At 31.5% G+C, this 13422-nt stretch overlaps 1 protein-coding gene across 17 annotated transcripts in view; it reads left to right on the forward strand.

Moving 5' to 3' along the window:
- LOC142332279 (uncharacterized) overlaps nt 1-13422 on the forward strand; it is a 663646-nt gene that overhangs the window by 634279 nt on the left and 15945 nt on the right. For 16 of the 17 annotated variants that reach the window (XM_075378625.1, XM_075378616.1, XM_075378634.1 and 13 more), the window contains 2 exons: nt 74-208; nt 10494-10620. In XM_075378625.1, the coding sequence (XP_075234740.1) occupies nt 74-208; nt 10494-10616 (258 nt within the window). In that variant the 3' untranslated portion in view covers nt 10617-10620. The remainder of the gene's footprint in view (nt 1-73; nt 209-10493; nt 10621-13422) is intronic. The other variant, XM_075378717.1, reaches the window with a different exon arrangement.

Below are 13422 nucleotides of genomic sequence, written 5' to 3' on the forward strand. Positions count from 1 at the left end.
TGTATTTTCTTTTAAAATGATAAAGATAGTTCAGAAAATGACTTTTAATAAAATTAATTGTTTGTGTTATAAGGGTCCAATTGGTAAACGAGGGAGGAAAGGTGATAAAGGAGACAAGGGAGACCAAGGAGTGCCTGGTTTGGATGCTCCTTGTCCTATAGGAGCTGATGGGTTACCTTTACCTGGTTGTGGTTGGCGACCACCAAAGGTTGATATGTGTTTTATTTTCTGTTTATTTATGGTTATGAATGATAGTAAATGTATCTTTCAGTTGTTTCCATTGTTAGTCAAAGTGTTCATGTTTATATTAATTTTACTAACTGAAATTTATTATTTTGGCTTTTTGAAATGTGGAACATTTTTTGTGTGGTATTAGTTATGGTTCTTCTAATACACTGAATACCTTTTAAATCCTCTTTATCAGCTGACTTTTTTCTAAGTTGTTAAACTTATTATTTTCAGAGTATTACTATTTAGCTTATTTTTTTATCATTTTGGATATGCATATTTGAAACTTTAGGAAGAAATATTTGATTTTATTAATTGAGTGCCTTTTTTGGATTGTAATTTTCAATAATTTACATGCAAAACAAATATAAACACAATTTATGAGTATATATAAAATAGAACACATTTAGTATTTTGATTGTATTGGTAACCAATTGATTTTTTTTTCAACTTAATTCACCTTATGAGTGTGTTCTTAATCCGACATTGCTGGCTAGGCCATACATTATGCTGTTACTGGCTGGTGAGCGCTATGCTTACTGTTTGACTTTTTTCTTTCACAGTTGTGTTATTGTCAATTTTACACGAGTAAGTATTTTTGTATTGTTTGTTATTGCTACTTACTTTTATAAAATTATAAAATTAATTTTTTTATATATATTATTTACTTATGTAACTGATGTATTTTGTTTGGGTTGCTTCTGGAGATTTTAGATACACTTATCACTGTATTAGCATAACACATGTAAATTGAGACACGTCAATTATAAGAAAATTGTTTTTACACGACCAATAACAAAAATGTTTCCAAGAACTAAAAAAATATCAACTTTATAAATAAAAATAAAAATTGTATCCTATGTAGCTAAAATAGTTCAATTATTATAAATAGAGTAATATTTTAACTAGTCATTGCTTATGGTGTCTGGTTTCTTCTTTTTATTGCATTTTGTGCAGATTATAACTGTATACTCCCTACAAATAGATGATATTTTACACATCTAACTTTTGTTTTTCTGTTTTTTTTTTACGTGGGTAGTAAGAGCATTTCTCCCAATCTTTTGTTCGGTCATTGCCATAGGTAGTTCTTCCTCTTTCGGCAAATTAGCTTGTCACCTTACTTGCATTTTTAGAACTGAATCCAGATTTTTTAATGAAATTCGTGTTATTAGAAAAGGTATTGTTCTTTGGATAGAATTTTTATGAATTCTCATGTTGAAATTAGTTTCTGTACATTACTTCTAAAAATTATTTGACTATTTATTGTTGCAACATTTAGAAGAGAAAAAACACAGTAAGTGGCCATCTGCAGCTTATGCATGAAACAGAATATGTACTAACAATTTCACCCACGACATGTACATCTCTGTATGATTGTGAAACATGATCACCACTGGCTTTAAATCTTTACTTTGGTGGTCTGTAGCATCATCATAATGCATGGTGGATAGGAAAAGCACATTTTGTTTTTTTTGGCACATACGACACCAGAGTACAATTTCTCCATACAAAAACAGCTACTTTTCAAAGGTCTGTGTTTTGTTTACAGTAGTAATAAAGGAATTTCACATTTATTTTTTCTCAGGATGTCTACAATTGTAGTTTTAACATTTTTTTAGATTTCTTGATAAACTTACAGATGTAAACCGATTATCTGTAGTTACATTGGATCCAGTATTTACAATAGGTTCAATAAGATGCTTTACCACACCGCTTGTGCTATTGTCTTTTCTGTACTGACCCTCCGACTGTGTCCCAGGGTATATTTCTGCATTCAGTGTATAAAATGTTCTATAATCAACTAATGAAAAGATTTTGATGCCATACTTATTTGGCCTTGAGGGAATGTACTGCCGAAAACTACATTTTCCTCAGAACCCCATAAGCATTTCATCAATTGTTCAATATTCTCCCGGATTATAATATTCGGAACGTGTTACAAATTCACCAATATATGATGGATAGGTGCTAATTTGTGTGTTTTTTCTTTCATCCCTATCGGTAATGTTGTCAAAATGTAGACCCTAAAATAAGATGTAAAGTCTGTTTCTTGACATAACGGTTCTGAAATACTCTGGAGCGGTTCTATCATCTACCCAAAGATCTTGAAGATTCACATGGGAAGATTTCATCACCCCTGCTAAATATAAAAGTCCCAGTAAACCTCTTATTTAATTTATATTAGTGTCTAAAATCGATCATTCATGCCTGTAATGGAGCTGCATTTTTGCAAGATAATTATTTGCATTGGTTACTATTTAATGTAAAATATCATCTGAAAAAAAGAGTTGCCATGCATCAAGTGTTTTTGTGTCATTTTCTATCCTTTTTATTCCAGGTAATTGCGTACACAGATTATGTGATCGAATTTGCACATTTTTTGGTGGACATTTCAAGTTTCATGTAGTAGTTCTGTCTGTACCTAGCACATATTTAACTTGAGTGACTGTGTCTTCATGATCAGAACTTGCTGATACTTCTGAATCTGTATTGTGATTGCTTTTTTCCAGATGATCAATTTTGCTTTCACCGTCATCGTTCAAATTAAACTCTTGATCAGTTTCATCTAACCACATAGCAATTATTTCTGCGCTTGAGGGTGTCATAGTAACAATAAAATTGCAAATAATGAAAAGAAAGAAATAATTTACAATGATTTACTTTTGCACAAACAGATAAATTTTATAAATAGAATACTAACACAAAACAAAAATATTATCTACACTAATAAAATAACATAAAAGTAAGATATGATTCACTAAAAACACTATGTTTGTAAAACAGTATATAACATCTATTAATAAACTTGCATAAAAATGTAAGAAATATTATAATGCATAATTATATACTTGAAAAAACTGAATTTTTCCATTACACAATTACTAGTTGCTGGGCGTTGAGCTCACCAATATGACACTGAACAAACAGATTCTGAATACAACAAAAAATACAATAAGATAAGAAATAATGATGACTAATATCTCTAAAAGTCCAGTACAAACGGTACATTGTCAGTCATATTTCTAAGAAATATAAGAAAAAACTATGTATATAAGAAAAAAAGTGTGTAGGGTGAGCACAACGCTCTCTAGCCAGCAATGGCAGGCTAAGGGGCATCATTTTTCAAGTGATGAAATGCTTTTCTCATTTAATTCCATCAAATTTCAGAACGATTTAAAATTTACTAATTGTAGAAGCTTTTATGAAAATGATAGGAAAACATAATTTACCTGTGGTATAACTGGGACTACTGCATTTTAGAACTTATGATATATTTATAAATAGATGATTTTTTATAATATTTGTTGCTGTTTGGCAATTGTGTAAAGTAGGAACTATGAACTATCAAATGCTAATTAACATATAACATTCATATGCTAAAGAATTCATTTTTATGTTATTGCATTATGTACATGCTCTCACATGTATTTCAGTGAGAATGAAATGATAGTGAAAATTGTCAGAATTTCCTGGCATGAATTGAACCCAAGACATTGCTGACCAAGAAGCCACAGTACTAACCACTGTACCAACTAAGCCAGGCAGGTAGGCCCTTCCTGGCTTATAAGACCTTCAGAGAGTTAGATAAGTCTTAATCTAAAACATCTTTGTTAAATGAGAAGGATATTCCTTTTATTCAGTGGATGGCTCATTGATTGGTTTAAAAGGAAAATTTCTGGATTAATCACCTCCTTAAGTATCCTGGTGTATTGAATAATATTTGCACCTGCTTAATAGCACAAAATTTAATATAGTTATTAATCTTATTAGCGTTCATTCTAACTACATCACTAATATTTTTAAAATTAACATAGAAAGGCAGGTTCAGTGATTAAATTAACTGTTATACAGCCATGTTACTATTACCATTTTAAAATTTCATTGTTCTTCTATTAAGTATTTTTGAAAATTACTAGTGGTAGCACACCATTAGACCTAAATGGTATTTTACCTCTATGTAATTATATTAGTAATACCAAAAGAATTGTGTAAGACCATGTAAATAAAAAATAAAAAATTAACCTTATTATGCACCTTTGTTAAACCTTATGTTAAAACATAGATTATGGAAAGCTGTTTTAAACTTATGTTTCGTTTTTATTAAAACTGTATCTTTTAGTTCTTCAATTAATTTTTTTTCTAAAATAAATCCTGAACAAATAAATTACAAAAAGATTCTTTCACTAAAAAGGGGTGGATGAGTCTGCATGAAAATTAAAAAAAAAATTTTTAATGACGGACATATGTAAATTTCATGTGCATTGATTTTGTTCTTTTAATTATTTTATTTAAATGCAGTTATTAAATTTAAAAAAAGTTTTCAAAAGGTGAAGGACTCCTATAATTATCTTAAATAAAAGGTAACATGTATTTTTATCATATTTTATTAAAACCCGCTGCAAGTTCCATTAAACTTTATTATTATTATTTTAATGAATTTTTGAAGTAGTAAATGGTTACAATGCAATGTTTGATTTTTGTTAGTCAAATCAAGGGTAACTTATTTGAAACACTAAATTTTTTATTTGCTCAGCAGAAAGATTTAAAAAAAATAAATCAGTTTAGATAACATTTCAGTTATTGATTGATAATAATTGCTTGAGGGTCTAAGGGCTTGAACCACTTCAACATGGTTTTTACTGGTCTCTGGAAACAGAAGACTTCTCTAATTAATAAAAAAATATCTATTTCTCTCCCTGTTTTTTTTTTTTTTTTTTTAATTGAAAGATACCTGGGGAGCAAAGGAGATTTGAGTTTTTTGTAAAAGCAGAATTTGGAGAATAAGAACTGTAAAAATGTTGTTATTTGAACAGTCTGAGGGAAAATAGGATTTGGTAGCCTACATCATCATTGAGGTTTTAGATCAACGATCTCCAAATCTTTTGTTCACGTACCCGTAAGACGAAAATAATTATAAGTTGTACCCCATATAATATAATTTATTATATATATATATATCTGTGCGTGTGTCTGTGGTCAAAAATCAAATTATTTATTATTTATACTACTTCTTTGATGTACCCCCAAGTATCACTTTGCGTAAATTTTTGAAAAAAGTGTTTTAACATTGTAATATTTAAATTTTTTTATGATTGAAAGGTGGGAAAGTGATCCAAACTCTTCAAAAACATTAATTTTATTATTTATCACTGGAGGGAGGATAATTACAATTTGAGTATTGCAGTATTTCAGTTTTCCCCTTGTTAGTTTTTTATAGTAATGGTTTCAAGATTAGGTATGTAAGAATTTTAAGATTTAAAGTACTTAAATGTTTCAATTACTTTCTAAAAATATTTAAGGGTATATTTTCTTAACTTGAAACAAATGTATGTTTTCCAAAACTGCACATAACAATTAAATTAAAATTGAAAGAATTATTAATCATAAAATGACCATATTTTTCCCCCAAATAATTAGCTTAAAGGGTTTCAAATATATAGATACCTTGTTGTTTAAAGAATAATTTTTTAAATCCAATCATTTGGTTATGGCACGTAATCAAGATAATACTGTTTCTGGGTGATGGGGGGGGGCATACCCCTGGACCTCTTGGCCATTTAAGATACCCAACCCCTAAAATAAAGACTTCTTAATTTCTATATTCGATACTATTCAATTATTATTTATAGAACAAGATATTTGGTTAGACTCAGACATTGATTACACAAAAACATTCGTATTTAAATCAAAATGTGAAGTGTAAAATGCATAAATAGTAAGTAAATAAATAAATAAATAGAGATTCTAAAAATTCACTGAAAAGTGATGTCTAAAATTCAGTTGTGGAAGTTAGAACAAAACATTAAAATAAAAGAAAAAAGTGAATATCTACACAGAAATGCCAAGGTAAAATTTTGTCAGCATCTTGATGTCACCATGGAAAAAGACAAACACAGTACAAGACAATAAGACCTTTCTTATAATTATATTGCCATCTATAATGCCGTTGACCTTTAAACTTATCATTTTGTTTTGCTTTTTATTTAGTAAAGATAGATCTGTAAAAAGATTATTCTTTCATTGAATAAACTTGTTTAATAATTTATTTTTACCTCAGTAATTAATTAAAACATCAGGAAAACATTTTTGAAAGTATATATTTGAAGCATAGCTTTATATATATGGAAGGATGATCGGAGTACCTGAGAAGAAAAGTTTAGAAGCGTTTGAAATGTGGTACTATAGGAAAATGTTAAAAATCAGATGGGTGGATTAAGTGACAAATGAAGAGGAGGTATTGTGGCAAATTGATAAAGGAAGAAGCATTTGCAAAACATATAGTTAAAAGAAGATTTGGTTTGCTTGGCATTTCTCCTGCCACCACCGCATTTGGTCGCCCTAAAGCATAAGACCAAATGTTTGTGCCACAAATGGCTACTGAGCCTCAAAACAGTTTAGCGACCAGTGTCCTAACAAGCTCCCAGAGGTAACCTAAAAGCATGAGCGGAATTAGTGTGGTGCCACACACCTCTTCCTGCATGTCCCATCGCCCACTTGTCAAATATCATAAAATGCGTAGGCACACCCTGTCAACTACTAAAACATATATGACTGTCAATAATTAAATTTATCTTTTCAAAGACAGCAATTCACTGCCACGCCTAGGCCGTTGAATGCCAGCAAGTACCTGTCCACCATTAAATCATTTGGAGCCTTAATCTGGCTAGTAGCCAGCCATCTCGGTTAGCTTCCTACAGCAGCGTGTTAGGAGTCTTTTCCCTTAGATAAACTACTGATGTCAGTTGAACAAAGTAACTGCATCAAGGAACTCCCACATGGTTCGACAATGCGGCTCTCACCACATTGACTTGCCACTTGTGAGTGGCCAATTTTCCCCTTGACCTCTAAGTTCCAGAGTGGCCTGAGTTCTGGCCACCCTGGAACTTAAGAGCTGGATAATCGAACATCATGTGTTCATTCAACTGGACGTCTCCGCAGATGCACAGCTCATCAGCTGCCAGGCAGAACTGAAACAAATATTGATTTAAATTTACATGATTGGAGAGCACTCGGGCTTCTGCTGCCCTTAAAAACGAAGGAGAGGCATACCATCCCCCCAGAATCTGTATACACTTTTACAAGGATCTTCCCTTAGTCATGGTGTTCCACTCCAGCTGCCATACTTCCATCACGAGGTTCTGCAGCCTCTTCCACAGGCAGGAGATGGGCAACTGAATGAAATTTAGATCTTGGTGCATTGTGATCATCATTCCGTTCTGGTACTGGCTCGGCTCAAAACTGCATCCCAGATACCACGGCCTCCCTGCTTCTTTACAATCTCCACACGGCCACCGAACTTTCACCACTAAATCGATTGAGAGAGCCTTTCCCATTACAGTGGTAGCCTCATAGGAGATTGTTCTAAAAACACCAGTGCATACAATTAAGGCTCTGCGCTGTGCACTCCTTAAATTTTGAAGAAGTGCTCTATTCATATCCATCCTATGCACCCAAATGGATGCCACGTAAGAGGTCATGCTTTCAAAGACACCTCGGTACACCATCTACATATGACGGCCCTACAACCTATAGTTTTTCTGAGCAATCCTCCTATGTTTGTGCATCACTGAGATGATATCCGCTGTTACTTGCCTAATGTGGTTGCTAAATAGTAACTTTTCATCAAACAGAACACCTAGGTACTTATGAACTCTAACTCGGCTGATTATACAGCCTTTATATTTAATTTGGCATTTACGACTGTATAATAATTAGTCTGCAATCTGGAGAAGCATAAACTTCATCTTGGGCACAGAAATCTTTAAATTTTACATGTCCATCCAGCCCTCTGCGGTTGACAAAGCCGCCTGTGCTCGGTCTTCTAGCTGCGGTTGTGAATTACTATGAACTAACAGGAGACAGTCATTGATGAAGTCTGGGCCGTGACCCCTTCTGGGAATGTCAATCCCAGAAATTCATTGGAATACCAGGTACCACAGCAAGGGACTAAGAATGGAGCACTGTGGGCTTCCCCTGGTGATGGATTTTTCCACAACTAGGTGCGCATTCTTAAACAGAGCCGTGCGATCAGACAAGTAGTCACATAATACTACCTGCAGGGCTGCAAGAACACTGCGGCATTCCAACTCATAGAGGATAGAACTCCAACACAAGGAAGGAAAAGCTACCTTTATGTCAATAAAAATTGCCAAAACATATTTACAGTCGGCACTTTTCACCTTAGCAAGAACATTAAGATGCAATTCTTGGTGCCAACCGCTTTCATGAAACCATATTGGCCTTGATTTAGAAGACAGTTCATATCAATGTTTTCCCAGAGCTGTTCCACATAGTAGTAATAGTTAAAAGAAGAGACAGACTTATAGGCCCCATATTAAGGCATCCTAGAATAGTTGCTTTGATATTGGAGGGACAGGTAAATGGGAAAAATTGTACAGGCAGATAACGTTTGGAATATGTAAAATAAATTGTTAGGGATGTAGGATGTAGGGAGTGTACCGAAATGAAACGACTGGCACTAGATAGGGAATCTTAGAGAGCTGCATCAAACCAGTCAAATCAAAATAAATATAGTATTTAAATTAGGATTATCTTTTACTGAATATTTACATAGCTAGTTACTGAGCAAAGAAAACTTCCTAATAAAATTTTCATCGTTATCTAAAAATTGAAATATGATTTGTAACTGTTGCCAAAGAAACCAAATAGCTTTCTCAAGGTATTAATATTGATATTTAATTAGCATGAGTAGTCACCAACATTAGATGTTATAAATCTAAATCTGAGATAGTTTTAAGTGAAACTTACTAATATTTTTTGTTTTATTTATTTTTTTTTTTTTAAATATGAATTTGGTTACACTACTGGATAATGAGATTTTCCAAAAATATTATTTTTCTCATCCTTTAAATTGCAAAATCAAGCACAGAAATTTGTAGTAGCTTATTATAAAAAACAAACTTATTTACTCAACTTTATCAGTTTCTTTTTCATTACAGTCAAATAAACATTTGTCCTAGCACTCTGCTTACCACAAACATAACTTCAGACAGTGCCAAATAAATGATGACTATTTTGGCAAGTTTTGACCGCCTCTTTTTTTATTACTTTTATTGCAACATTGATGATATCTTTTACTGTTGGTTTTCTGTCATATTCTAGAGGAGTTCTTTTAACATTTCTCTTCCAAAACAGTTTCAATTAGGTTCATAACTGATTTTAAAATCCAGCAATTGATCTTCAGCAAAGGTTGTTTTACGTTTATGACTCAGCTTTAATAGAAATGGTTAACTTCGGTTTCATTGGTTTTGATACTGAATATACATACCTACCTGACTGTTTGTTTATAATTACAGTATTAACTTTAAATACGAGTTTAAGGTTAGATTTTGTTATTGTGTGCTATGTCCTAAGAAAACCCAAGGCTGGGTTATTTTGTATCTACATCAAATTTAATTTCTAATTAAACAAAAAATCCTATAAAACTATTATTTTTATTTATAAATATTTAATTCAGTCACATTCTCACTCAAAACTGTTGTATTTTTATGGAGTATGTAATTTATTTTAGTAAAAAAGTAAGGTTTTTTTGCGGCTTTTTTCCCTTCCTTTGCTTTCTAAATTTGACACAAAGTTGTACCAAAGAGATATAATAATGATGAGTTAGGGAGTGATATGATTACTATAAACAACTTTTGTCATTTAGGAAGAGTTATGTTTTTAAGTAATGAAAGAATTGTTCAAATTAAATTTTATTTATCACTAAATGCACTTAATGACTGTGAATTATGCAGTTAACAGTAAAAATGAGTGTAATTTTTTATGTTGTTTCATAAAAAAATTTCAGTAAAAAATTAAATGTTCAGATTGTATAATAATTACTAATACTATACAATTCACCCTGATTGGTTGTCTTAATGATTTAGTACTGTGTACATCCTGCCTTTCTAATGCTAATACTAGCGAAACGGTTTTTTTTTAGCAAATAGGTAATGATTTTATTTCTGCTTTTTAAGAGGTTTATGGTTATAATTAATTTGTATTATACTTTACTCTTGAGTCCTCTTGAAAATATATGACAGCACATATTTTGTGTGAAATTTGTTTAATGATTGGTTTGGTGTAGATTACCCTAAGTGAACAGCATTTGAAAGGTGTTGTCTGTACATAAATTTTTACATTAAGAAAATTGATAATTAGTGTTTTTCTAATTTATAACAGTTTATATACTAATTTTAATAACATAACTGGTAGATTGTGTCTTATTTAACAGCATGTATGTGTTTGCACAATTTGTTCTCCAGGAATTTTCTGAGCACAGCACTACAACTACTCCACCTCCAATTACACCTGATGATTATGATGATGGTGTCGAAGAAGATTACGATGAAGAGTATGATCAAAACAGTTACCCTAGAAGAAAGTAGCCAGGTAATATTGATAATATTGAAAAAGTTCAGATATCTGCAGAACAATTAATCATATATCCATTATAAAAAAATCATTTACAGACATTATAATCTACAAAATCCAAGATAATGCCTGTATGAATGTATTTTGAGGAGTTTTTTCAGTACTTCTTGTTAAACTGAAGTTCCTAAATTTTTAAGACTGGTTAAGTTCAGCTACCTTAAATGGAAAAAAAAACAGTTTCAAGTTTTTCTCAATCCCATAAGGGTGAAAAACTATGTTTTGATTTCTAAAAAAAAATGCTTTAAAATTTGGTATGACAGTAGGTGTTGGTATAGAAAAAAATGGCAAAAGAGCAGTTGACAAAATTTCATAATTATTTTTATCCTTAGGAAAAGAAGCTGCTGCTCGTACTTTCTAAATAGGTTTAAAATTCAGCGTACAACATATATATATAAAAATAAATCCAGATTTTCCACATCTGTGAGGATGATAAACTGTTATAGTTTGTTCATCATATATTTTGATTAAATAAGATTATTTACACTTTGTTCTCAACCAAGATGATATCAATTTCAGTTGTTTTAGGGGGACAAAATGCATGTCATTAAAATGTGCAAGAATGAAATATTAATGAAAATTTATGAAAATAAGTTTAAATACAATTCTCTATAAGTACGGTATAAATAATTTCATATAAAAGGAAATTGATTTACATGCTGTTTTTTTGTGGATAAATTATATATTAATAATTAATATGTAAGTACTAATAGCAGTTATTTACGCTAAATGATGAATTAAACCAGATTATTACTTTTACATCATACCTTCTTTGCTTTTGTTATTGCTCATATGTCAAGTTAAAATAAATCTCTATTTTAGTTATTTTCACTTTGTGGGGTGGATTAACCTCATCAGCATTATGTCATTACATTGCCTATTTCATAACTTCTTTACTAACTTGCTGATCAACTGTTTAAAATATAATTTTGGTGTATTCACTGCAAAACATTTGCATGTATTTAAATACTGGAATGTTTCACTATAAAACTCTATTAAAATGGTCTGTTCAAAAAGTATCTGGCCATTTTTTCTCTCAACAGTATATGAATGTGAATGGAATAGTTTAGTAGAATGTAACACTAATATAAAATATGCATGTGTTTTTTTTTGTGATCTCATAGAATATTTCAGTTGTCCAGGAGCCATTTTATCTGTGCTAATGTAACAACAGCTTGTTGAACATTTGTTTTGTGCATAATTATTGAGCATGCTGAAGAAAGTTACTGTATCAAATTCTGCAAAAAGCTTGGTGATACCCAAAGTAAGACAATTTGTAACATTAAAAAAGTTTTCAAGAACCAATTTATCTGGGTTAAACAAATTACCCTTAAAAGGGTATAACCCTTTTGAAAATGGCCAGAATTCAATTAAGAGCAACCAGCATACTACTAGAGTATTAAGTCAAACTCCAATTATCATTAAATTCTACAGTTTGATATTAGAGAAAATCTGCTCATTATGAGGGAAGTTGCAATTGGCATTGAAATTAGTGATGATTTTGTACATATGATTTCAAAGGACAATTTCGGCATGTACAGGGTGCAGTAAAATTTATCCAAAACTGTTATTTCTTTAACAGAAAGAGAAACATTTTTACATTATACAGGATATGTTGAAGTATATCATAATGAACATATAAGAAAGGTAATTCTACCTTCCTTACAATCATGATAACTAGTGATAGATCTTGGATGTGATGATCTTGTACTTAGGATGATACATCCTAGAAATTAGAGCTCAGACATCAAAATGAATATTATCATCATTCCCAAGGAATAAGAAGCAAGAAAAAGGAGGAATAAAGTGAAAGTGATGTTGACAAATTACCACAGAGTTGCACATTACAAATATGCCCAGAAGGCCAAACTTTCTACAGAGTACTTTTTATTGACCTCCAAATAGTAATCTGGAAGTTGTGAAATGTCTCCTATATAGTTTTGCACAAGAGACCAAACCTGTGGGAACCATGCAAATGATAGTTGCATCATGATAATGCACTGACCTATTCATTACATTTAATTCAAGATTTCTTAGTCAAGCATGGAATCTGAGATTCGCCAAGCTCCTTTCTCACCAGATGTGGCTTCTTTAATTTCTAGTTGTTTCCCAAGGTGAAGATGCTACTGAAAGGTTTCTGATTTGACAGTCAGAAGGATATAATGACGAATGCAACAGCACAGCTGATAGTTATAAAGAAGAAGAGTATAAAAAATGTTCTCAGTTGTGGAAGGACTGCTGGCTTGAATTTATAGAGTCATATGGGGACTACTTTGAAGGAGACTAAAATTTGAAGCACTATGTAAGCTTATTTTTTTCAAGGCATGCACTACATTAGTGGTTAGAAAGGAATCCAGATTGATAATCTGTTTTTTTAAAACATTGAAATCATATCTAATGTCATTAAATGAGTGGTTTTAAAACATTTTTGCTTATTATTTAACTACCGCAACCTTTTGCAACCATTTTTTTTTTTGTTAGTAGCAGGTATTGACTGCTGCTAACAAAGTACTGTTCTTAAGTCCTGATACAATGATCAAATTTCTCAACAGCATCACTATTGTGGATTTTAAAATTTAAGAACGTGGGATGGCTACCTATTCCCACGTTCTAGCGTTCTATTCTGGTGGTGTTCTGTTCTTGTAAAAATATACTAATGTGTTCAAGTTGTGTTCTGTACAGTTGACTTAAAGTCACAAGCATTCAAATTCACATTAACATGGAACTTAAACAACATTCATTAGAATTTCAAATGAATTCATC

This window comes from Lycorma delicatula, chromosome 1 (assembly GCF_047948215.1).
Source record: "Lycorma delicatula isolate Av1 chromosome 1, ASM4794821v1, whole genome shotgun sequence".
Taxonomy (NCBI): Eukaryota; Metazoa; Arthropoda; class Insecta; order Hemiptera; family Fulgoridae; genus Lycorma; species Lycorma delicatula.